The following is a 20,754-nucleotide window of genomic DNA, read 5'->3' on the forward strand; positions in this document are numbered from 1 at the left end:
AGTCACATTTTAACTGCTGAACTGTATTTCGTTCCATCTCCAATTTGAATTTAAGATAACTAATATCTTCTTTGTAATGCTGTTTCAAATGTGTTTTTTAAAAACTTTATTTGCAGAAACATTTGTTATGCCTCAAGAAAAACACATATAGATAAACAATATTCAAGAAAAAGCTAAGGGGCTTCGGTTCCCAACTGTACATTGAAAGCAATACAGATTTCAATTGTTTTAGTGGCTATTTTTTGTCAGAGTCTTTCATAGTCAGGATATAAAACTTAACTTCATTGTAAAATGCAGCAAGGCATGGCTTTCTCTACCTGGAACAATGAATATGATATTTAGCTAGTGACAATAAAGGATTTATGAGAAACTCAGAATTGTTGAGCATGATTTCAGTGAGGCCAAGTAAGAAATCTTCCCATAATATCATAAATTGTGCTTCTATGCTGTTGTGGATAAAGTCACACAGATTCTGCCAAAAAGCATCAACAAAGTTACAGCGCCAAAACAAGTGGACAGCAGTTTAAGGATATGAATCACAAAACGTACAATTTATATCAAATTCTTTCTTGAATATAGAATTCTCATAAAAGGATTAGTGCAAACATCTGCGATAGCTTTTCATTTTAAACGGGTAGGATATTCTGATGAAGTGATATTTTTGTGTTTTTGTCCTGTAAATTGTTCCAATGCTATGCTAAGCATAACTTCTAAGCTTCCACTTCAGTCTCGTCACACAAAGAAATGCGTGATCAGAAATGATAATATTTAACATTAACACAGCCTGCTATAGTTTTCGGGTTATAAACATCACGGTATAAGTTTTAGACACGTAGCACCGACAGATACCGACTTAGCTATTTATCCGCGCTACGGTAGGAAAATTTGACGAGGTAGCACAGATGGTCAGAACAACGGCTCGTGTTAGACTAACACTTTCCGTTAAAGAAGAATTAAATTTGTCATTGAAATTCACACGCTACAAAATGACAAAAGTGCCCACTGGGGGGCCAAAATTGAAGCATTATCGAACTGAATTTAGGGCCCCACACAAAACTGTTCCAAGGGCCAAGTTCCACAAACCGTGTTCCGGTTTAATGGCATACGTACGCATGTGCAGTGTAGGTCAGTTTTGGCACTCGATAGCAGCGACGCTCGATTGTTTTGGGCTGCTAAAAAAAATGGTTGCGAAGTGTCAACCTTAGCAATTCTCTGTCATTTTTTTAAAATAACACTAATAAAATTAATAATTCCTTTCTGCAATGGGATTATCGCAGAGCTCAGAGGCCCCCGAGGGAGGGACGTACGGATACCATGTCCACGGCGTAAGGCTGGCTGAGTCTCCCTGTTTACAAAGCGCAGCAGCTTAGCTGGTGTATGCTAACAGTTAGCTAGCCGAGGAGCTGCGGCTCAAGAGCCTCTAAAACACGAACAATGATGTGGCATTGTTCGCCCGTCGTCCCGCGGGGAGAAAATGACAGGATAGAAACATTACTAAGAACAGTCGTTTTGTGACGAACAGGTTGCAATTACCGTGTTTGTCTCGTTTTGCAACCGGTGCGTTGAGCTAAATAACTAGCTGAACGACAAACCAAGAGGATAAATTGATGTAGTTCATTCAGCTGGTCATGAAGCAGCGACACAGAATAAATAGCGTTTAATTAATCGTGTTTCTGAAATGATTTAGCAGAAAATGAACGAATATAGCGAGGTGGGTCTTTTTAAACCGACATAAACAAACTAAAGCTTTAATACAGGTTATTCAATTAGCAAATTAATAACTATAAATAGAACCTATTCTGCCAGTATACATAAACAACTAAGTATAAGTCCATACAGTTGCTATTGCATAGATATTTTTGAATAGTTTTTGCTTGGCAACAGTTTTGTTCCTTACATTAAACAGACCCAATGCTACAAAAAACTAATGTAGTCGTAAAATTTGACATTATTTATCATCCATATGTAACTCTGGTGACTGTTTTGCAACAAATAAAAGTGGTTGTAATAACATTTTCTAAGTGATTTCCCAGACCTCCACTCAGTAACTCAATCATAGTAACCCAAAAGAGATTTTTGATTTAGTAGATGCTAAGCTTTGAACAATCCTGAGGCCGTTTCTTTTCAATCTGTGCTGTAACACAGTCGCAGATTACATTGATTCACTGTACTGTTGGTTGCTTATGACATTTGAAATGCACAAACTTGCTCATGCTTTGCCCAGGAACACAGCAGCAGCAGCAGCATTAACGTGAGTTTCTGTTATCTTTGTTGTGACAGATTCAGCCTAATTCTCCTGCAGAAAGGGCGGGACTGCAGCCCTTCTTTGACTTCATTCTGTCTCTGGACAACAAGAGACTCGTAAGTTTTACGCAGTAATGTCAACTTTATATACTCTACAGCTGCATAATGCTTTGAATCACAGTCGCCATAGCATATCATATATGTGTGCAAAATCTCTAATTTAGTGTTATTATTTAGTAGCTGTAGCCATCATTTTTATTTTTATAGAATAATAGGCTATTATATTAGATTATGCTGTGTAGTGGGTTTTTTTTAAATCACTCACTGTGTAAATAACATGAAACCATGGTATTCTTTCTTAGGTTGATCACACCATCAAAAATCTCATACCACCATTCGCTCAATACATAACAATAGAAGAACAGATAAAGTGAGAATGCTGTTTAAAAATCTCTGTTTTGATTCCTGTTCACTTGTCTGTGGGCCAGAGTGAGGAAAACGAGCAGCTGAAGGAGCTCCTGAAAGCCAACATGGAGAGAGCTGTGAGGATGGAGGTGTACAGCACCAAAACCGCCGGGGTGCGAGAGCTGGAGGTGGTGCCCAGTAACATGTGGGGGGGACACGGCCTGCTGGGCGCCAGCGTTCGCTTCTGCAGCTACCAAGGAGCCAGTGAGAACGTCTGGCACGTACTGGTGAGCCACTTCCTCACTCTGAAAACTCATTTCGCGACTGTTGTTTCAATCTTGATGGACTTAAAATAAATGTTGTTTATTTTTGAGTTCCGTTTTGTGCTTCAAGTCCAACCCGTTTCTCCTAGGACGTAGAAGCCGGTTCACCAGCGGCACTGGCAGGTCTTCAGTCGTACAGCGACTACATTGTCGGGGCAGATCAGGTGTTGCAAGACGTAAGGCTCCTTTAATAGTCCCTCTTTATCGCCATGTGTCACTGTACCTTTTAATTTACATGTGGTGTGTTGTTTGGCAAATTGGATAATAAAGCTAGGTCAATCTGATCTTATGATTATCAGTCGGAGGATTTCTTCTCGCTGATTGAAGCCCATGAAGGGAAACCCTTAAAGCTGCTGGTGTACAACACACGAACAGACAACTGCAGAGACGTGATGGTCACACCCAGTGGAGCGTGGGGAGGAGAGGGCAGGTAAGAGGCAGCAACATTTCTTGACTGTCACAGTTTTATTACACAAATAGCAGGGTATCCGCGCATCCTTTAAAAGTCTTAAATTCATGTATCTACAATTAAAACCTTAAAATGTCTGAAATTCATCAAATCTAAGTTGGTCTCAAATATATTAATCGCATGTCTTAAATGTTGTGGCATATGTAGTTTTCTGTCAGACAAAAGTCTGAGTCACGCGCAGACATTTAAAATTCCTTCTGCGATTCGAGGCGGTTGAGGCTACCGCTAACTAGCTGCTAATATGCTCTTGATAGCTAGCTAGCTCTTTGGCGTCTATCATTCGTAAGTGCAAATTTCTTAACACTTGGCTGGACGACGTTAGTGTTTTTACCACTGGCTCACCTCTGTTACCAACCCATGCTGGCCAGGTGCGTTCTGCACAAAACAAGCTTTTAAGCTAGGCGTCACCGAGGTTAAAGCTGTAGAGAGCCATACGCAGTCACACAAAACCACTGCTAGGAGCCACAAACAAACCTCAGAAATGTCACAATTTATGCTGTCCTTCATTATAATACAACCTTTCACTATGTTTATATATTTTTTTTGGTCTTATATTTAATTCAAGGAGGCATTATCGAGTTCTTAAAAAGTCTTTAATATCATTTGCTGAAACTTATAGATACACTGATTAATGCTTGTGTTTAAAGTGACAAAGGTTCATAATTACATGAATAGATATACTTGTGTTTTTTTTCCTTTCTCCTGCCTTAGTGGTTGAGTTTTTTCTTCTTTTTTTCAAATGATTCAGTGACTTGTCCCCAAGATTACACTAAAAAACGTATGAGATATGCATTCCTTCGCCGTTGATGAGGGCAGAAAATCAGGACGCTCTTAAATATGTTTGTCTTTAGCTTGGGTTGTGGCATCGGTTATGGCTACCTGCACCGCATTCCTGCAACTCCAGAAATGTCGACAGACAAGCCACCCATCCCAGTTGCAGAAGAGAAATCCTCTCCACAGGAGCCAACACATGGGTACACAGAGGTAAATGTGAATATATACATATATGATAATAGTTATCACTTCTTCTTTTGTGTTTGGGATAATATCTTACAATGGTTTTGTTCACGTGATGCAACCTGTAGTTAAGCCTGCTACAATAAGCCGGCATTTTGAGAAACGCTGGCAACATTTGACACCCAGTACAACGTAGTTAGTTTGCACTACCTTCCACTTTTACTTGTTTTCCATGTATAAGCTTATTATTATTATGTTTTGAAATGCAATTGTGGTTACAGAGACTTCATAGTCCATTTAAATTATTGTTGTTTCGGTTGTTTTGTTTGCTTATTTAGGATATTAAAAGTGTTAAATGTTCTTTAGAAATAAAAGGGTGTTTTATCTATGACTGGGTATACTTGTATAAATAATCCATTATTATTATTATGAGTTGAAAATGGTCTCAAAATGACAATATTATTGTTCATTACAACAATTTACACAAAGTACACTTAAAAAGTCAACCACAGTAAAACTGCAAGTTTTCTTGCCGGAGAAACTTTATGCTCACAAACAACACCCACCGTTGAGATAATATCAGCAAAGCACAGCTGCATTATTTCCCTTCCATGTAATGAAGTTTTTGTTTTCCAGGCGCCTCTTATGGCCCCTTCAACCCCCAGTGAAGATTTGTTAGACGTGGAGCAGATCACCCTCCTAGACTCTGTCGTACCTCCACCAGATCAGACAGTGATGGACTCTGGTCGGTTCAGATTCCTGTTTTACTCATTTATGAACATAAAGAGGCTCCGTATGATCTCTGAAGATGGCTGAAAATCTTCATCCTGCATGACTGGCGATCTTTTTCTCCAGGTTTATCCGATTCCGATGTGGCAGTGATGAGCCCTGACCCTGCAGATCTTTTGGACAGGCTGGACGTGTCCACGTCTTCCATCGACATGACCAACACTTCCCTGGCGATGCACGAGGAAAAGGAGGGTGACATATCTGGTGTTGGTAAGTGAACAGACGAATCGAGTGTTTTCAGCGATGGAAATAAACTACAATTGATTTTCTTTTAATGTTTTTTTGCCGTGCAGAGGAGCTGGAGGACAGTGCTCTGCCCTCATCATCTGCAGAGAACCAGAGTGAACTACAAGAGCATGTCTCCCATGCAGCTGTGGAGCTCACCGCTTCCCTCGCCGCTCCCGACACTTGGTCTGACTCCGGAGTAGCTCCAGCTGAAACTTCTCCTCCGCGCACCGAGTCCGCAGACCTTCAGAGCTTCGTCGTGGAATCCAGCGGCACCCTGAGTCCGCCTCTGGGCGTGCTGTCCCTTCCCGAGGAGACGTTTCAGCCTTTCACTGAAGAGCCTCCGTGCCCATCTCCAGTAGACCTGATCGCGACCGCGGCTGCTAATGGGGCGGACTTTCAAGTCTTAGGCGATGCGCAAGCGTCGGTATGTGAGTCAGCAAAGCCTGTAGATTATCAGGACGGTGGGGAAGAACCTGAAAAAACACATTTTGATTAAGTTTTCCTTCGGTCATATAGAGGCAACGCTAATGCATTGTGGCGTAGACAATCAATATTTACCTTTCTTTTATCCATTTCTATAAAGGAAGCCCTACATTGCTGTGGAAAAGCATTTCAACTAGGGCTGGGCATTAAATTCGTTTTTCTTTTTTTTTTTTTTTTTTTTAGAAAATAAGTTGGGCCACAAGATGGTGGCCAAGTTAGCTTCTACTTATTTGGACTTTGATTTCAACTCTTCGACGGAATATAAGCGCCAGGCTAAGATTTTTTTTTAAGCTACAAAAATATGGTCATAAAATTACAAGAATTTAGTCGTGCAATGATAAGTGTTTAATAAATAAGTCATCGTTTTAATAGTTTTACAATGTTTTTTTTCTGGAAATATTATGACTATGATGTTGTAGCCTGGCCCTAATAAAAATCCTAGAAGCCCCTTTTTAAAGATGTTTTTTTTGTCATTTGTAATTCCTTTTTTAGAAAAGAAAATGAGAAAAAAATAGATTGAAATCAGATTCCGTGTGAAAAACTGATTTTGTTATCAAGCTAAATTGCCCAGCCCTACTTTTTGTATTTCATCAGCTTATCTGGAAAACAGAAAAATACTTTTCCTACAATGCCTGTAGGAAGTAAGACTGACAAAGTTATTCCAAATTGTTGCACTACAGGAACAAGCTGAGACTTTAACATGAGAGAAGGGCGATAAGTACAAAATGAAGTTACTGATTTTTTTTTTTTTTTAGCATAAAGTTTATTTACTTTAGTGGAAAATTAGTGGACACGGGTTTTTGAAACGTTGCTTGCAGCGCACTAAAGAGACGAGTACTTGAATAGTTCCAAAGACAAACGAATCGACTACTGCAAAGCACAGCTGCACCTTCACGTCTCCAACACTACGAACTTCTCTGACACTACTAGACTGCTGGCTGGTAAAATAGGTCCTACTGGCGCACTGTTCCATCTCTGCTAATGTTTTTGAACTAGTGTTGTTTACAGAGTGATTACTCAGCTTTAAACATTGGACGTGGGACACTTTTAGTCGTGGTCGTTGATTGGAACTTAAAGGGCTTTTCTTATAGCAATGTTTGAGATGTGATTTATTTTCTTTTGTTGTAATATTTAGAAAATGTTTCACACCAGCTCTGATAAGGTTGGTGTGTTTTTAACAAAGTCTTTAGTTTTAATTATTGTAATTGCTGTTTTTCAGCTGCATAGCTTTTGGAGAGTTTCATTCATGTATAGCTAGCTGTCTGCCCATGTTTCTATTGAAAAGAGATGCACTGACAAATTAGTTGGTAACCTGACTATTAACTCAAAAATTTGATATTTTTTGGATGAACACGCCATACCATATCACTTGCAGATTGCATAAACAACACTCTGCAGTGTGGACGTCGTTACAGAGCGAGGAAGACTTGAGATTTGGCCTTTTCAGGGTCAGTGGATTAAATCAATGATTTTGTCTTTATTTTAAATTTAATGACAGCATTGTGTGACTTCACCCTGCTACTCATACCATAATTGACCAATCAAAACAAGGATATATTGAAGCCTGTTGATTATGGTCCTTAAGTCTGTATTGTCAGGTCAACGCTTTACAAAACGATATGAAATCAGACCAAAACAAATCTCTCTGATCTGTACATCTCTACTACTGGGCATCATTGACACCTGTTACTTATGTAGTCTATGCAAAAAAAAAATTTCAATTTCTAATGTATTTTTGATGAGAAAAGCTTTTGTAAGTAGAAGTCTGAGATTATTGAAGTACTCTTCTATTTTTTTCCTGTTCTCTTTATGGGGCTGAATATTTTTCGTTAAAGTAGGTGCCATCATGTAAGGGTTGATGTTTTTAGGTACGTTAGTCAGGAATGAATGCATGATGAATGTGAAATGGGTGAGCTGATTGTTAAACAATCGATTTAAAAGAAAGTGTCCCTTGTTTTTATTCCACACTCATCAGCTGATCACATTACAGCCCAACAAACATCCACTTGTCATCCCTATAGATCTGTCATTCCAATTTATTTCTTCGAATGCCTAAAATATACATATTTCACAAATTATTACAAGGAATATTGCAGTAGTATGGCCTAATTGAGGTACATTTCCTATCTTTTTTTTTTCTCTCTCTCCAGGTTTTCTTGTTTTGGCCAATCAGAGCTTGCTCCATGTGTTTTTCCTTTATGGCGTTACAAACACACACACACACACGTCATGGCAAAATTAACTCCAGAAGATTTACAGTGAAAAGATCTCTGCTCCGAGACCTCCAAGAGAGACGTAGCCGTTAGCGTTTATTTCACTTTGGTGAGTTTCCCACAGTGGTTGGATGCTCCTAATGCTCTTCTATTGAGATCCCCCTTCAAGTTATAGTTACTCTTAGTAAACCTAAATGACATGTACACAAAGAACAGTCCTCACTGCCATCAAAATCACTGCTCGAGTTATTAAGATATATACCTTATACTTGTTTCCAATTCCTAAAGTGACTTGGAAAACAAACTAACATTTGTCAGGGTAAACTGCGTTGCTGTGAATGCAACTCTTAAAAATCAAGTTAAGTTACTTTCATGATGACCAATCTGCTCTGGCAATTTAAGAAGAAAAAAAAAAAGTAGTTTTTTTTTTTTTTACAGAAACTGTACAAAAAAAAACAACCTGTTGCTAAACCCAAAACTCATTTAACCCCCCCCCCCCCCCCAAGAAATTGCAAATATATTTACAGAAAAAAAAAAGAAGGAACAAAACATTCATTCGTGGAGAACAGCACAGCTAAAAACAAAAGACGAAGACAAAGAGTGAGGTTCTGCAACGATTAGGCGTCTGAGTCGGTGGGTGAGTTCAAAGTGAAGGTAGCGGATGAGGATTTGTTTCGAGTCAGAAACCAAGCGTAGTCCTGACGGCGGAGGACGGGTGCAGAGTGTGTAAAACGGGGAAGAGTTTCTGGAATGTACTAGAGCCAACAATCTACTACATCCATACACACTCAAACACGGACGAACGTCAGTCGCTTCAGGATGCCCGACAGGCGAAGATCCGAGGAACAGAAAAACAGGTAGCTGAAATTGTGAGGGGAAAAAAACCCCCCCGGTCATTCCTTGAAGTGTGAAACAACCAGTACTGTTTCCTCAGGAGTGTGTTGGCTGTGGTGGAGTGTTCTGGTCACTTCCCCTATGATAGATACACCATGGATTATGTCCTCAGACGTTTACTGGTTTCTCACTGCCACGGCGACTCTGGAGCACGTGATGGGGTCGAGTGGGGACTACATGGTGGAGGTGGGTGGTGATTGGCAAATGACAAGAGTTCTGCTTGTAAAAATGACAAATTTCATGTCGACTTCTGCCTATAGTGAAGTGTCAAGTCCCCTCCACTCTTCCAGATAAAATGTTTAACTGTCCGCAGGTCCATGTTGGGGTCTAGAACCTATTTAAAGAAAAAAAGATTACTGAGATGAAACATTTCTTTCGAAAAGTGCATTTTAAAAAAAGAAGTTATTTTGAAGAGGAAACTTTTGCGTACCTGGTCTTGACACATTAGCTCAATCTTCTCCTCGGCGAGCATCGCCATGTCTTCTTCCTTCTCCTGCTCTCCGGGTTTATCGTTGGCCGAGGAGCTGGTGGTCTGCGACTCGTTGTCCAGGTTTATGATCTTCTCGTAAACGTGCTCCATCACCTTCCTCACCTGGAGCATATCGCTGGCCGAGAGACGATCCCTGCAACGCAAACCGCAGGTACGTAACGGAGCAAAGGCTCAAATGCTACTCAGACGGATAGAATCCACTGGAGGCTTACTTTTTTAGAGTTTTTGCACCAGAAGAAGAATGGGGCTGGAGGTAGAATGGGATTTTGTTGAATTTAGGCATATTTTTCTGAAACAGAACAGGAAGAACATGTTAGAGCACAACGTCCCTGCGGATAATTAGCATCAGCGAAGGACATCAAAATTCTGACGTTAAATGTGTAGCTGTTTCAAATCTTGTTTCTAGAATGCAGGGAATGTTTCCTCTGATATTATGATTATGTTTTTGCATTAACAGATTAATAATTGGACAGCAAAGGTAGGATTTGAACCAGATGAAGCTGCAGTTAGAACATTTGAGAAGTTCTGGGCAGACTATATTTACAAAATTATTATTATTTCTTATCTTGAATGCAATATATTTTTTGTCCAGCTTTGGCTTAATTACTGCTCTGAATATAAAGTTTAAGTAACTTTACATTCTCTGTTTAATGACTGATTACTAAGTTAGTTGACGATTATTTCAATAATCGATTCATCGCGATTAATCTGATTAATCATTTCAACCCTAGAGTCTACTTGTATTTTAGTTCTTAAAGGGAAACGAGAAGTGGCCAAAGTTGAAAACAAAAGGAAAGTATCTACAGTGTTCTGATTGGTGCATGTTAAAAAGGGGCTCCAATTAAAGTTATTGCACTATAAACTTGAGAAACTCCAGGTTTTCACGTTAATACTCACATCTACTGTTATATCAATGACCCACTGTGGGACTGTCTCATTCAGCAGCATGGATTCAGTCTCGCCGCCTGAATCCCTACATAGCAGCCTGCAGCAGAAACACAGAGCAGTTAGAGAACCATCACTTCAACAACACAGAGGATTCTGAATGCAACGTTTACTCGTGCGTTGCCAAGTTTGTTCGAACCTAAATAGAGTTCTTCCTCCTGCTTCTCCGAAGATGACGGGCGTGTGAGGCGGGACCTGAAAATATCCGTTTCCTTTCTGCACCCTGTTCTCCTGCTCGCCGTTCACTGTGAACACGCACACACACACACACACGGCAGCGATGAGACGGGCTGACCGCCGCAAACACACAGAGAGTCCTCAGACTGTTGGATATAACAGAAAACTATCCTCTCACCGTGGTTCACCTCGTTTTCTTCCTCGTCCATGGGGTTGATGCGCGTTCTGGGCCAGAACTCCAGCAGAGCTTGGAGCAACAAGCCGCCCAAGTTCACTGCAAACAAGGAGGACACAGGATTAAGGTTCAGATCAGTCGTAAATGTTATGACCTCCGCTGAATAAAATGACAATCATTCATCTTCTTACAAATCGATGGTAGTTTATCACACCACGATACTTAACCCTTTAGATGGGCCACTAGAACCCCACAAGCTGTTACATTTTACAAGGCTACAGTTAAAACTACACATGTTGAGATTAATTAAACTGATGAAAAAAAAAGAAAACTATGAAAAGGAAACCAACAATCAATACATCAATAAAAGAAAAGACAGATTTTTATTGTTTATAAAAACGCCATGCTAGAATCTGAAGAAACGGGTCTAATCAGTTGTTCCCGTGGCAACAAGACTATTCATTCATGTGACATACTCATGAAGCAAACACTAAACATATTCTGTCTGAACAGATTCCAGCCAGCTACATAACAGTTATCCAGAGCTTGCTAACAAAATTAAAAAGATGCTGCAACTCCACTTATCCCGCTCACAACGGCAACAAATGCATAAACTTTAACGTTTTGTTGTTTTTTTTCCCTCCGGTTTCTTTTTCTGGACCACTAAACTTCTTTTGTCAGGTTTACTTTTCTCGCTATCAGGAATGATCGCTAGCTATCAATCATTCCTGCCGTACCTGTTAATGGCCGCTACACCACTATGTATGATGGTTTGGTCCAATACATACAGTATGTCAATCCAATAATGAAAAAAACAAAACAAAACTGAGTTAAAGTTAATAATCACAAAGAGTCCTGCATTTCACTAATCATTCTGAAGCATGAAGGCAGAACCAGACACACAGTAGTTGCAATTTTATGGCTGATTGGTGTATATTTTAATATAAAGAAAGATTTCTTACACTTCGGATCAGATCCATCAGAACTTGAAAACCCAGCGTCCTTTGCAGACACCCAAGCAGCAAAGCAATCGCTCTCATCCAGAGTAATTGTGAGCATCTAATGGAAATAAACAAAAAATAATAACAAAAAGAGTGACAAATCATATTGTTATTGTTATCAGAAGCATTAACGAGCTGTGTGAGTTGGGAAAGGGAATACAAGTCAAAGCTAATAAAACAACAACAACAAAAAAAAACTCACTCCGGTTTTCAGATCAACAGAGAACCAGTTTGGCACGTACACCATCTTGAATCGCTTTTTAATCTCCTCATCAAATTCCACTTTGCCCAAGTCTTCTCCTTTGCAAGCCTCGGAAAAAAGCAACAAACAAAAGGATAAACATGACAGTACATAGAAATCATGTTTTTGGTCTGTAGTTTGATTTTAAAGTCAAAGTTCATTATGTGGTTTTTTTTTTTTTTGGTTCACTTTAAATCAAAAAATGAATAAAAAGTAGCCTCTATAGAACAAGGTTTGGTTAGCTAGCTAACTTTTTAGCATCTATCACGGATATAATGACTCACATTTTTTGAATGCCAATTTTGCTTAGAAGCTAAATAATAACTTTACTTGTTTTTGAACGGGGAAACTTGCATTATTATGCCATTATCAACATATCACTTGAAAGTATTCTCAAAACAACGATATTATCGTTTATCATAATTTGTGCGACAATATATCATCCAGCAAAACTTGTAATCGTGACAGGCCTATTCTCTATTCTCTTCTTCAGGCAGCATGGAAACCCTGCTGGAAGTTTTCCAGGAAAGCCAACAGATATCTGGGTGAACAACAGGAGTTGGTCGATTTACCTTGAGCACATCCCAGTATGCCACATTGTTGTTGGTGTCTTTGGTGAGTATGTGTCTCTTGTCGTTCAAAATGTGGCACTGTATAATACTGGCACCTCCTGGAAAACAGGAGTTATTTAAAATGTGAAAATGAGCTCTGGAGAGCTTTCCCTGATCCAATCAGTCATACTTTACCCTTAATAACTTGTTCTGGTTGAGTGCACAGTGGAGTCAGAGGGGTGGTGCAGTCGTTATCGTACTCCCCTGATGATCTGAAGTTGTGCATTCCCTTTAGAGACTACACAAACAAATGCAAACAAAATAACTGCAAAGTCTCATAAAGGAAAAGAAAAAGCATTTAAATTCTTCCTGACTTCGTTGCAGCTCCAGCTCTGGTTAACATGCAGCCGGGCAGCCGGTTAACGTCACGCATGCTTACCCATTTATTCACAGATGACTTGGTGGTGGAAACCCAGATCGCTGGAGGTGGGTCAGCAGATCTGTCCAGCTCCATCTGAACAAAAGAGAAAAACATCAAGGTTGACTGGCTTAGATGTTGATTTAGGATCACAAAGGGGAGAAAATGTGGGAATAATTTCAAATGATGCAAACAGTGAGAAGAAAACAAAGCATTTATGAACACTAGGGCTGCACATTTTCGTAATTGATTATTCTATCAACAATTAATTAACAATATGCTAACGATTTTTCATTTAACCAGTGCAGCCTTTTTTATATACATAAAATAGCACAATAAGATATGGAAATAAATAATTCAGTTATTGCCTAAAATGAAGCAACAAGTTCACAAATTCTTTTAGTGGATTTGAGTCGTCTGAATATTAGAAATAAATTGCCACTTGAGGAGTTTTGGGTCAAATATTTACAGGCATTTTTTTTAAAACACAAAGTATATATATATATATATATATATACATATATATGTATATATACTGCTCAAAACAATAAAGGGAACACTTAAAGAGGCGTTTAACACTTAAAGTGTTCCCTTTATTTTTTTGAGCAGTGTATATATATAGTACAATTGTGGCTTAATTACTGTTATAAATATGCTTGAGGTTTTTCAGCAAAATGTGGGTTTTGAGTCTGTATACTCCCATTAAGGATTAATAGATTAATATATAAGTTGACGATTATTTCAATAGTCCATTAATCGTTTCAGCCATGATAAATACATGAACATTAACGCCTAAACTTAAAAAAGACTACAAAATAAACATTTTTGTTTCACTTTTTCAGTGTACACCGTGTTCTAAATTATTATACAAGTGATATTTTCTCAGATTTTCTTAAATGGTCAATGCAAATGATGGTCAGTATGATTTTCAAGTCATGAACTATTACAGTATAAATCAAATTTTACTGAACAAAGTTCCCCATGAGAACAGGATTATTTTCAAAAATAAAGAACTCAAAATGCACTGTTCCAAATTATTATGCACAGCAGATTTTCTAAACGTTTTATGGATTATAAGGAACTGCAAACGGTCATTCTTTGAATGTGCAGCATTGAGTGGTCACATGTACTAAAATCAAAAGCTATTTCAATCAAAAACATCTTAACAGACCGAGTTACATGTTAACATCGGACCTTCTTTCATATCACCTGCACAATTCTTGCATCCACTGAACTTGTGAGTTTGTGGAAAGTTTCTGCTTGAATTTCTTAGCAGGATGTCAGAAAACCTTCCCAGAGCTGCTGGTTTGATATGAACTGCATTCAGATCTTCTGCTTGAGGAAACTCCAAAGGTTCTCAATAGGGTTGAGGTCAGAGGTCAGAGGAGGATGGTGACCACACCAGGAGTTTCTCCCCTTTTAAGCCCACATCAGCCAATGACACAGTGGTATTCCTTGCAGCATTCATTGTCATGCATGAAGATGATTTTGCTACTGAAGGTACGGCTCTTCATTTTGAACCATGAAAGAAAGTGATCAGTCAGAAAGTCCATCTACTTTGCTGAGGTCATTTTCACACCTTCAGGGACTCTGAAGGGGCCGACCAATGATTCTCTCCCCACGATTTCGGCCCAAAAAATGACTCCACCACCTCCTTGCTGACGTCACAGCTGTGTTGGGATGTGGTGGCCATCCACCACCAATCCACTACTGCGTCCATCTGGACCATCCATGGTTGCACAACAGTCATCAGTGAACAAGTCTGTTTGAAAATTAATCTTCATGTACGGCTGGGCCCACTGTGACCGTTTCTGCTTGTGAGCTCTGGTTAGGGGCACAATAGTAGATTTTCATACCTTGTCATACGGCACTACACTATCTGATGATTTTTGTCAGCAGAGAGATCCTTTCTCTTTCCCATGTTGCTTGAAACCTGTGGCCTGCTTAATAATGTGGAACATCCTTCTTAAGTAGATTTCCTTTAATTGAGCTCACCAGACAAACTAATTATCTCAGCTCTCTGAAATTAGTTATAGTTATATTGTGTGTCAGGGCTTCAAAGAGCCCTGACACACAATACTGTAAATTTAATAGCACAACAACAAATGTAATCTTTATGACACTTTAATACAATTTGCATAATAATTTGGAACACGGTGTATTCTGTATGAGATGATCTGATGCATCAACTTTCCATCAGATCAAAATTCTGACTTCTTACTTTGAGCACCGGAGCCTTTTCCTCGCAGATGAGCACACGGATGTCCGGGTTTCTCAGGTCCGTGCAGTAAATCTTCTTGTCCCTGCCTCCAGAGTATACGTGTGTGAAGGCCTCGTTGACCTGCAGGGCCCAGACGCCTTCGTCGTGTACCCTGTACGTGGCGATGCACCTCTGCTGGCCGAGTGACCACAAGCGGATGGTCCCGTCCGAGCTCCCCGACAGGCACTGCGTCGATCCGAAAAACACAACCGGGGATTAGATATCGGCGTCTGCTAGCGACTGACATCTCGGTTGTTTTCAGGAGGTCACCTGAGTGCCATCGCGATTCAGGAGCAACGACTTGACGTTGTCTGTGTGACCTTTTAGCTTCATAAGCTTTGCACACGTTCGAGGGTCCCACACTCTCAAAACCTGAGGCAAAAAAATTAAATAAAAAATGTATTCTGACATTATTTTCAAAGGCATTCACTTTGGAGACATGGAAGATGGAATACAACAGGAAATGACAAAAGCTTTATTTGATTCCTAAACTCTTATTTTTCAATTGAGTGCGCGTCGCAAGCTCAGACCTTTTCAGTAGAGCCGGAGACTATAACTGTTCCCATCTGGTTCATAGCCAGACTATAGATGGAGTCCTTGTTCCCACTCAGCGACGAAGCTGTTGAGAGAGAAACTGCAGTGAGCCTCCGGGGAAATCTCAGCCGGAGTCGGTAGAAACGACACAACATCAGAAATGAACGAGGAAATCAACCGCTGACTGGCACCTTAAACCTATGGCATCTTTTTCCAGCTGGTGAGTGAATCGCAGTTAAAACTGCCAGGTCAGATAGACAACAATTCTCTTCAGAGTGGATGTAACTGTAACTGAGCGAACTAAACTCAAAGTTAGATATTTTTTGTATGTGATGTGCTTGGGGAAGCCAGATATGAAGGAGGACACGACATATTGTATGACACGTCACGTCTGAAATCATTCAAACTGCAAGACAGCGAGAGAGAGTAAGGCTTTGAGAGGTAACAGGAAGGCTGAACCGAGTGCGGTCAGGTTGCCTTGCTTTGTTTTTAAATGTTTGCAGCCATTTGAAAATATTAAAGTTAACAAGAGGGTTTATATTTTCTATCTCAACTAAAAAAATATCTGAATATCAGTTCAGATATTGTATAGATTCATTACGCATAAAGTGAAATATTTAAAGCTTTTTCTTCCGTAATGGTGATGATTATTTATTATAGTTTATGAAAACCCAAAATTACGTGTCTCGGAAAGTGAGAAAATTGCATAAGATCAATTTTTTTAAAAAAGAGAATATTTTTAAAATTTTGAAAACTATGCACTTGGTCGGGGCTCCTTTTGCATGAATTTCTGAATGCGGCGCGGCATGGAAGCGCTCAGTCAGTGGTTGTGCTGAGGTGTGACGGAAGAATGCTTTGCTATCGGTCTTTAAGTCATCAGGAATTGTCTCATGTTCTTTTTGACTCCATCGATTCTCTGTGGGGTTCAGTCCAGGAGAGTTTGCTGGCTGACCCAGCCCAGGAACACCACGGTCCCTGAAGCAGCTTTTGCTTCCTTCGAAGTGTGGGCAGGTGCCAAGTCCTGCTGGAAAATAAAAATCAACATCTCTATATAGCTTGGCAGCAGAAGGAAGCATAAAGTGATCTAACGTTTCCCAGTAGATGGCTGCATCCGCTGTAGACTTGACAGAACCCAGTGGACCAGATCCAGCAGATGATATGACAAACCACCAGACTGGAAACGTCACAATGGACTAAAGCAACATGGATTTTGTGTCTCTCCTCTCTTCCTCCAGACTTGTTGATGTGCAAATAAAGTGCTAGACTTTACTTTCATTTGAAAACAAGAGGACCGTGGATCATTTCCCAACAGTCCAGGTCTTTTGCTCCCAAGCAAAGATGATTCTGGCGTCGTCTCTGCTTCAGGAGAGGCTTCCTACGGGGAATGCAACATTTGAATCCCATGTGTGGGATTTGTCTATGCATAGTGGCTCTTGACGAGGTGACTCCTGAGAGACCCTTTAGAGACTCAAGAAACCTGTGCAGGTGTTTTGAGTTAATTAGCTGATGAAGGTGTGACACCACAAATTTCTAATATACAACTTTTCCACAATATTCAAGGACATTTGAGACACTGAAATTCTGGTTTTTGTTATCTGTAAGTCATCAGAATTAGAAGAAATGATTGACATATGTCACTGCGTAATGAATATATTTAATATTCAAGTTTCACCTTCAGCCATGACTGACAATTTTTTATTTTTTTTACTTTTTCAAGATGTTCTAATCTTTGTCAAATACAAAGTTTTGTTTTATCTTTTCAAGGGCACATTTGCTAATCATTAATATAAAATATTAACGAGTTTATTTTTATGCTATAGCTCGTGAAGAGAAATCAATATTGGCAGGTCGACGTTGCGGAAAACACAGATGTTACTACACTACAAAGTTCCAATCGACATACTCGTGATTATTCACAGTCAAAACGACATCAGAACTCACTGGTGACCGTGTTGTTGGAGGCTGTGAGCGCCGTCAGTGTGTTCACATCCCACAGGAAGATCTGCCGGTCCAGACCGGCGGACGCCACAAGTTCCTTGTCCTTAGCGTACGCTAAAGCTTTTACGTAGTCCTTGTGCGTCCGTAACGTCGACATGCAAAATCCTTTATGAGCATTCCACACTTTCACCGTAGTATCTGATGAAGCTGATATCACTAAAAGGAGGAAGAAGTGCGTCAGAATGAAGAAATTAAGCACTGAAAGCTATAGACAGCACAGCTGGTTGGATACTGGGTGAAAACTCACATGTTTTTCCATTGCAGCAAAGAACTATATCATTAACCCAGTCAGTGTGGTGCTCCATAGATGCAATATATGGGTCCTGCTACAATGACAAAGAGCAGAAATTAGGACTGCTCCACGACTAACAACAAAACAGTGATTTTATGCTCCAGGACTCGTATGTGATCTGAAACTCTACTTTTTGTTGGTAGACGCTCCATATTCGGATGATCGAGTCTCTCCCCGCGGTGAAGAGCCGGTTCAGAGCAGGGTCTAACTGGAGAGCATTCACTCCATTGCGATTGTACTTCTCCACCTCGTCTCTAATCACATAGGAAACCTGTGACACAAACAAGACAGAGTGATCTTTTCTCCTGCCCGGGAAACTTTCTGGTTCAGTCCACACACATCACACCCATTTCAAAGCTGCAGCTCAATGTGTGCGCTGATTTTGTTTGTTTTTTTGTTGGGTTTTTTTTGTAACATGGCAGGTTGGTTGAAGCAAGAGCTCAATATTTTTGCACCTTGCAACACGCTGTCGTTGAAACCTAACATGCGTTCACGTTGTCGCACGCAAAGTACACAACATCACCACCGAGCTAAGTTCCAGCAATTAGACGGAGCCGGAGTACCTTAGCTACTGTCAGAAATAATGCAAGCATCAAAAAATGGTGTTTAGACAATGCGTCCAGCGTCTGTGCTGGTTTGCAAATATTTATGTCGTGATTCGCACTTTTCCTCCTAAGCATATATTTTGTGAAGTCTTTCAGCAAAAAGAGCTAAGCATTCAGACGTACTGGTTAGCAGCTGGCGCTAACCGCTCACGCAAGCTAAGCTAGCTCTGTTAGCCGGCTTGAGCCATGACTCACAGCCGCAGCGCTGTTCTTGGGAGTCGCTTTTCACCGACACTCGGACATTTCTAAAACACCTCCTTAAGACAAGAACCCCAACGCGGTCACTGCCGCGCAGTCTCCAGACATGCACCTCGCAAAACGTACCTGTACTTTCCTCCGCCCAGCAGCATTTTGCCTGTGATGCGTGGCCATCTTGCATGTTGACAGTCAGTTCATGCGTCATGTGATGCTACATCCGGGAAAAGAAAGAAAACACACACACGCCTGAGCTTTCTGGGTAATGTGGTTTAACTTTTGATTTCTTATGAGTAGTTCACCTACCAATGTGTTCGGTAAGGAAGTGGAAACTAATTTAGAGCTTAAATAAAAAATAATTGACTCTGGAGTCACAACACTGATGCTGTTTATAGAAAGGGTCAGATTAGTGCAGGGGCGGATCTACAAGGGGGGCGAAGGAGGGAAGAGAAGAAGAAAAACGTTTTGTTTTCTTTGTCCAGAAGCCTATTGTAGCCTTTAAATTAAATATTAATTCACAAAAAATGTAATTATAAGATTGATCTTATAGGTCCCTGAAAAACTTAGTTATGACGATGCATCAAATAATGTCCCACTGAAGAGATGTAAAAAATATATATATATACCTTGACAGCATAAAGTGAGTGCAGAAATATGGCCATAAAATATTTTTTAAAAACAAATTCTTAAAAAGTAGAATGACATTAAATCTCTGGCTGAAGTTTTGCTTTTGACAGCCCCTCAAAACATTTCTCAATTTTGGTGAATCAGAAACCTCACAAAATAAGTTACATTTCATAAAATCTTAGCTGTTATAAGTAAACCTGATTCTTGAAGTCCTGGGATTGCAAAATACACCAGCAAAAGCTCTCAGAATGAGGTTCTGGGATGCTTAAGTACAGAGGACATTTTAAAGAAGGTTAAATAAAGATGTCTTTATTATTATTATTATTATTATTATTATTATTATTATTATGTTTGGCAGATGAGACAAAAGACACGGTCAGTTTTAGTCCAGATTTGTCAATCCAGTGGATAAAAAACATTTAAAAATTGAAAACTTTTACAAATAGTGTTGTAGATGAGGGGGTTGAACAAAAATGCACACAGCAGTTTTCAGAATTATTTATTTAGACAATAAGAATCAAAATCCAAATAAAATTCAAGCTAAACAACTTGAGGTTTGTGGTTGTATAATGTGTAAAAGCTCAACTCAACATCTGCCAGATGTTATCCAGGAGTGCGCCATGTCTGTTATCGGCCACTAGGGGGAGTCCTATATCCTTACAGCTTCACATGGACCGAAGTGCGTAAAACAGGATAATCCAAAGCTTGAACACTTCCCATCCTTTGACACACACACACACACACACACACACACACACACACACACACACACACACACACACACACACACACACCCCTGCTCTCCCCCAACGAAACTCGGTGTAAAATTCAGAGTGAGGGAATCTAACTCCCAATTAGGTTTTGAGAGGGCGGTCAGAATTATGTGTGCGCCCCAATATGTTGTTTCCATGTTAAATCAGAGCTTTATGGAGCATTAAGTAGGTCATAATAAACAGTTTCAATCAAAACACAAGTGTAATGCACAGGCTCGGAAAAAAAAACCAAGAACATATTACGCATATTTTGTGAAATGAGCCCAGTGGTTTATATGAAAAGCATCAATGATTGGATTGGATTAGATGAGATTACATGAAAGCGGCCTATTGTGGTTGTAGTAGGCTGATATGCAACAATAACACCAACTCTTCAGCTGTGGCTGGTAAACTTTTGAGCATTCCCCCCCCCTCCCTAACTTGTTGATGGGCTAATAAATACTGCCGGCTCTCTTAGCCTACATCCC

At 39.9% G+C, this 20,754-nt stretch overlaps 2 protein-coding genes across 3 annotated transcripts; one reads left to right on the top strand and one right to left on the bottom strand.

Annotated features, from left to right (window-relative positions):
• The first annotated feature begins 1,136 nt into the window (after positions 1-1,136).
• Positions 1,137-8,515, top strand: LOC114147126 (Golgi reassembly-stacking protein 1-like). Its single transcript, XM_028021685.1, has 9 exons — positions 1,137-1,325; positions 2,281-2,361; positions 2,733-2,936; positions 3,062-3,148; positions 3,272-3,402; positions 4,293-4,425; positions 5,035-5,143; positions 5,254-5,397; positions 5,481-8,515. The coding sequence occupies exons 1-9, from the start codon at positions 1,263-1,265 to the stop codon at positions 5,909-5,911; spliced, it is 1,383 nt and encodes a 460-aa protein (XP_027877486.1). The 5' UTR covers positions 1,137-1,262; the 3' UTR covers positions 5,912-8,515.
• Positions 7,917-19,141, bottom strand: LOC114147124 (WD repeat-containing protein 48). Of its 2 annotated transcripts, none has more exons than XM_028021683.1 (18): positions 19,017-19,141; positions 18,218-18,358; positions 18,043-18,118; positions 17,739-17,951; positions 15,794-15,882; positions 15,534-15,635; positions 15,225-15,449; positions 13,025-13,099; positions 12,781-12,883; positions 12,607-12,704; positions 11,996-12,103; positions 11,755-11,851; positions 10,796-10,891; positions 10,580-10,685; positions 10,393-10,480; positions 9,708-9,784; positions 9,436-9,628; positions 7,917-9,339 (listed from the first exon to the last, which is right to left on the bottom strand). In XM_028021683.1, exons 1-18 carry the CDS (start codon positions 19,062-19,064, stop codon positions 9,244-9,246), a joined length of 2,031 nt encoding a protein of 676 aa, XP_027877484.1. In that variant the 5' UTR covers positions 19,065-19,141; the 3' UTR covers positions 7,917-9,243. The 2 variants fall into 2 exon arrangements, with proteins under 2 accessions (XP_027877484.1, XP_027877483.1); XM_028021682.1 differs by having other exon boundaries at positions 18,043-18,121.
• Between the last annotated feature and the right edge of the window lie 1,613 nt (positions 19,142-20,754).

The sequence above is a fragment of the Xiphophorus couchianus genome, chromosome 6, assembly GCF_001444195.1.
Source record: "Xiphophorus couchianus chromosome 6, X_couchianus-1.0, whole genome shotgun sequence".
Classification (NCBI taxonomy): Eukaryota; Metazoa; Chordata; class Actinopteri; order Cyprinodontiformes; family Poeciliidae; genus Xiphophorus; species Xiphophorus couchianus.

What these genes read in the sequence shown, in the direction of transcription:
- LOC114147126 (XM_028021685.1), top strand. Translation starts at nt 1,263, where the DNA reads ATGGGATTATCGCAGAGCTCAGAGGCCCCCGAGGGAGGGACGTACGGA. An exon ending in ACGGATACCATGTCCACGGC is followed by an intron (nt 1,326 to 2,280) that starts GTAAGGCTGGCT and finishes TTGTTGTGACAG; the next exon opens with ATTCAGCCTAATTCTCCTGC. An exon ending in CAACACATGGGTACACAGAG is followed by an intron (nt 4,426 to 5,034) that starts GTAAATGTGAAT and finishes TTTGTTTTCCAG; the next exon opens with GCGCCTCTTATGGCCCCTTC.
- LOC114147124 (XM_028021682.1), bottom strand. Translation starts at nt 19,064, where the DNA reads ATGGCCACGCATCACAGGCAAAATGCTGCTGGGCGGAGGAAAGTACAG. An exon ending in TGAATCGCGATGGCACTCAG is followed by an intron (nt 15,450 to 15,533) that starts GTGACCTCCTGA and finishes GGATCGACGCAG; the next exon opens with TGCCTGTCGGGGAGCTCGGA. An exon ending in AAAAGGCTCCGGTGCTCAAA is followed by an intron (nt 13,100 to 15,224) that starts GTAAGAAGTCAG and finishes TCTTTTGTTCAG; the next exon opens with ATGGAGCTGGACAGATCTGC.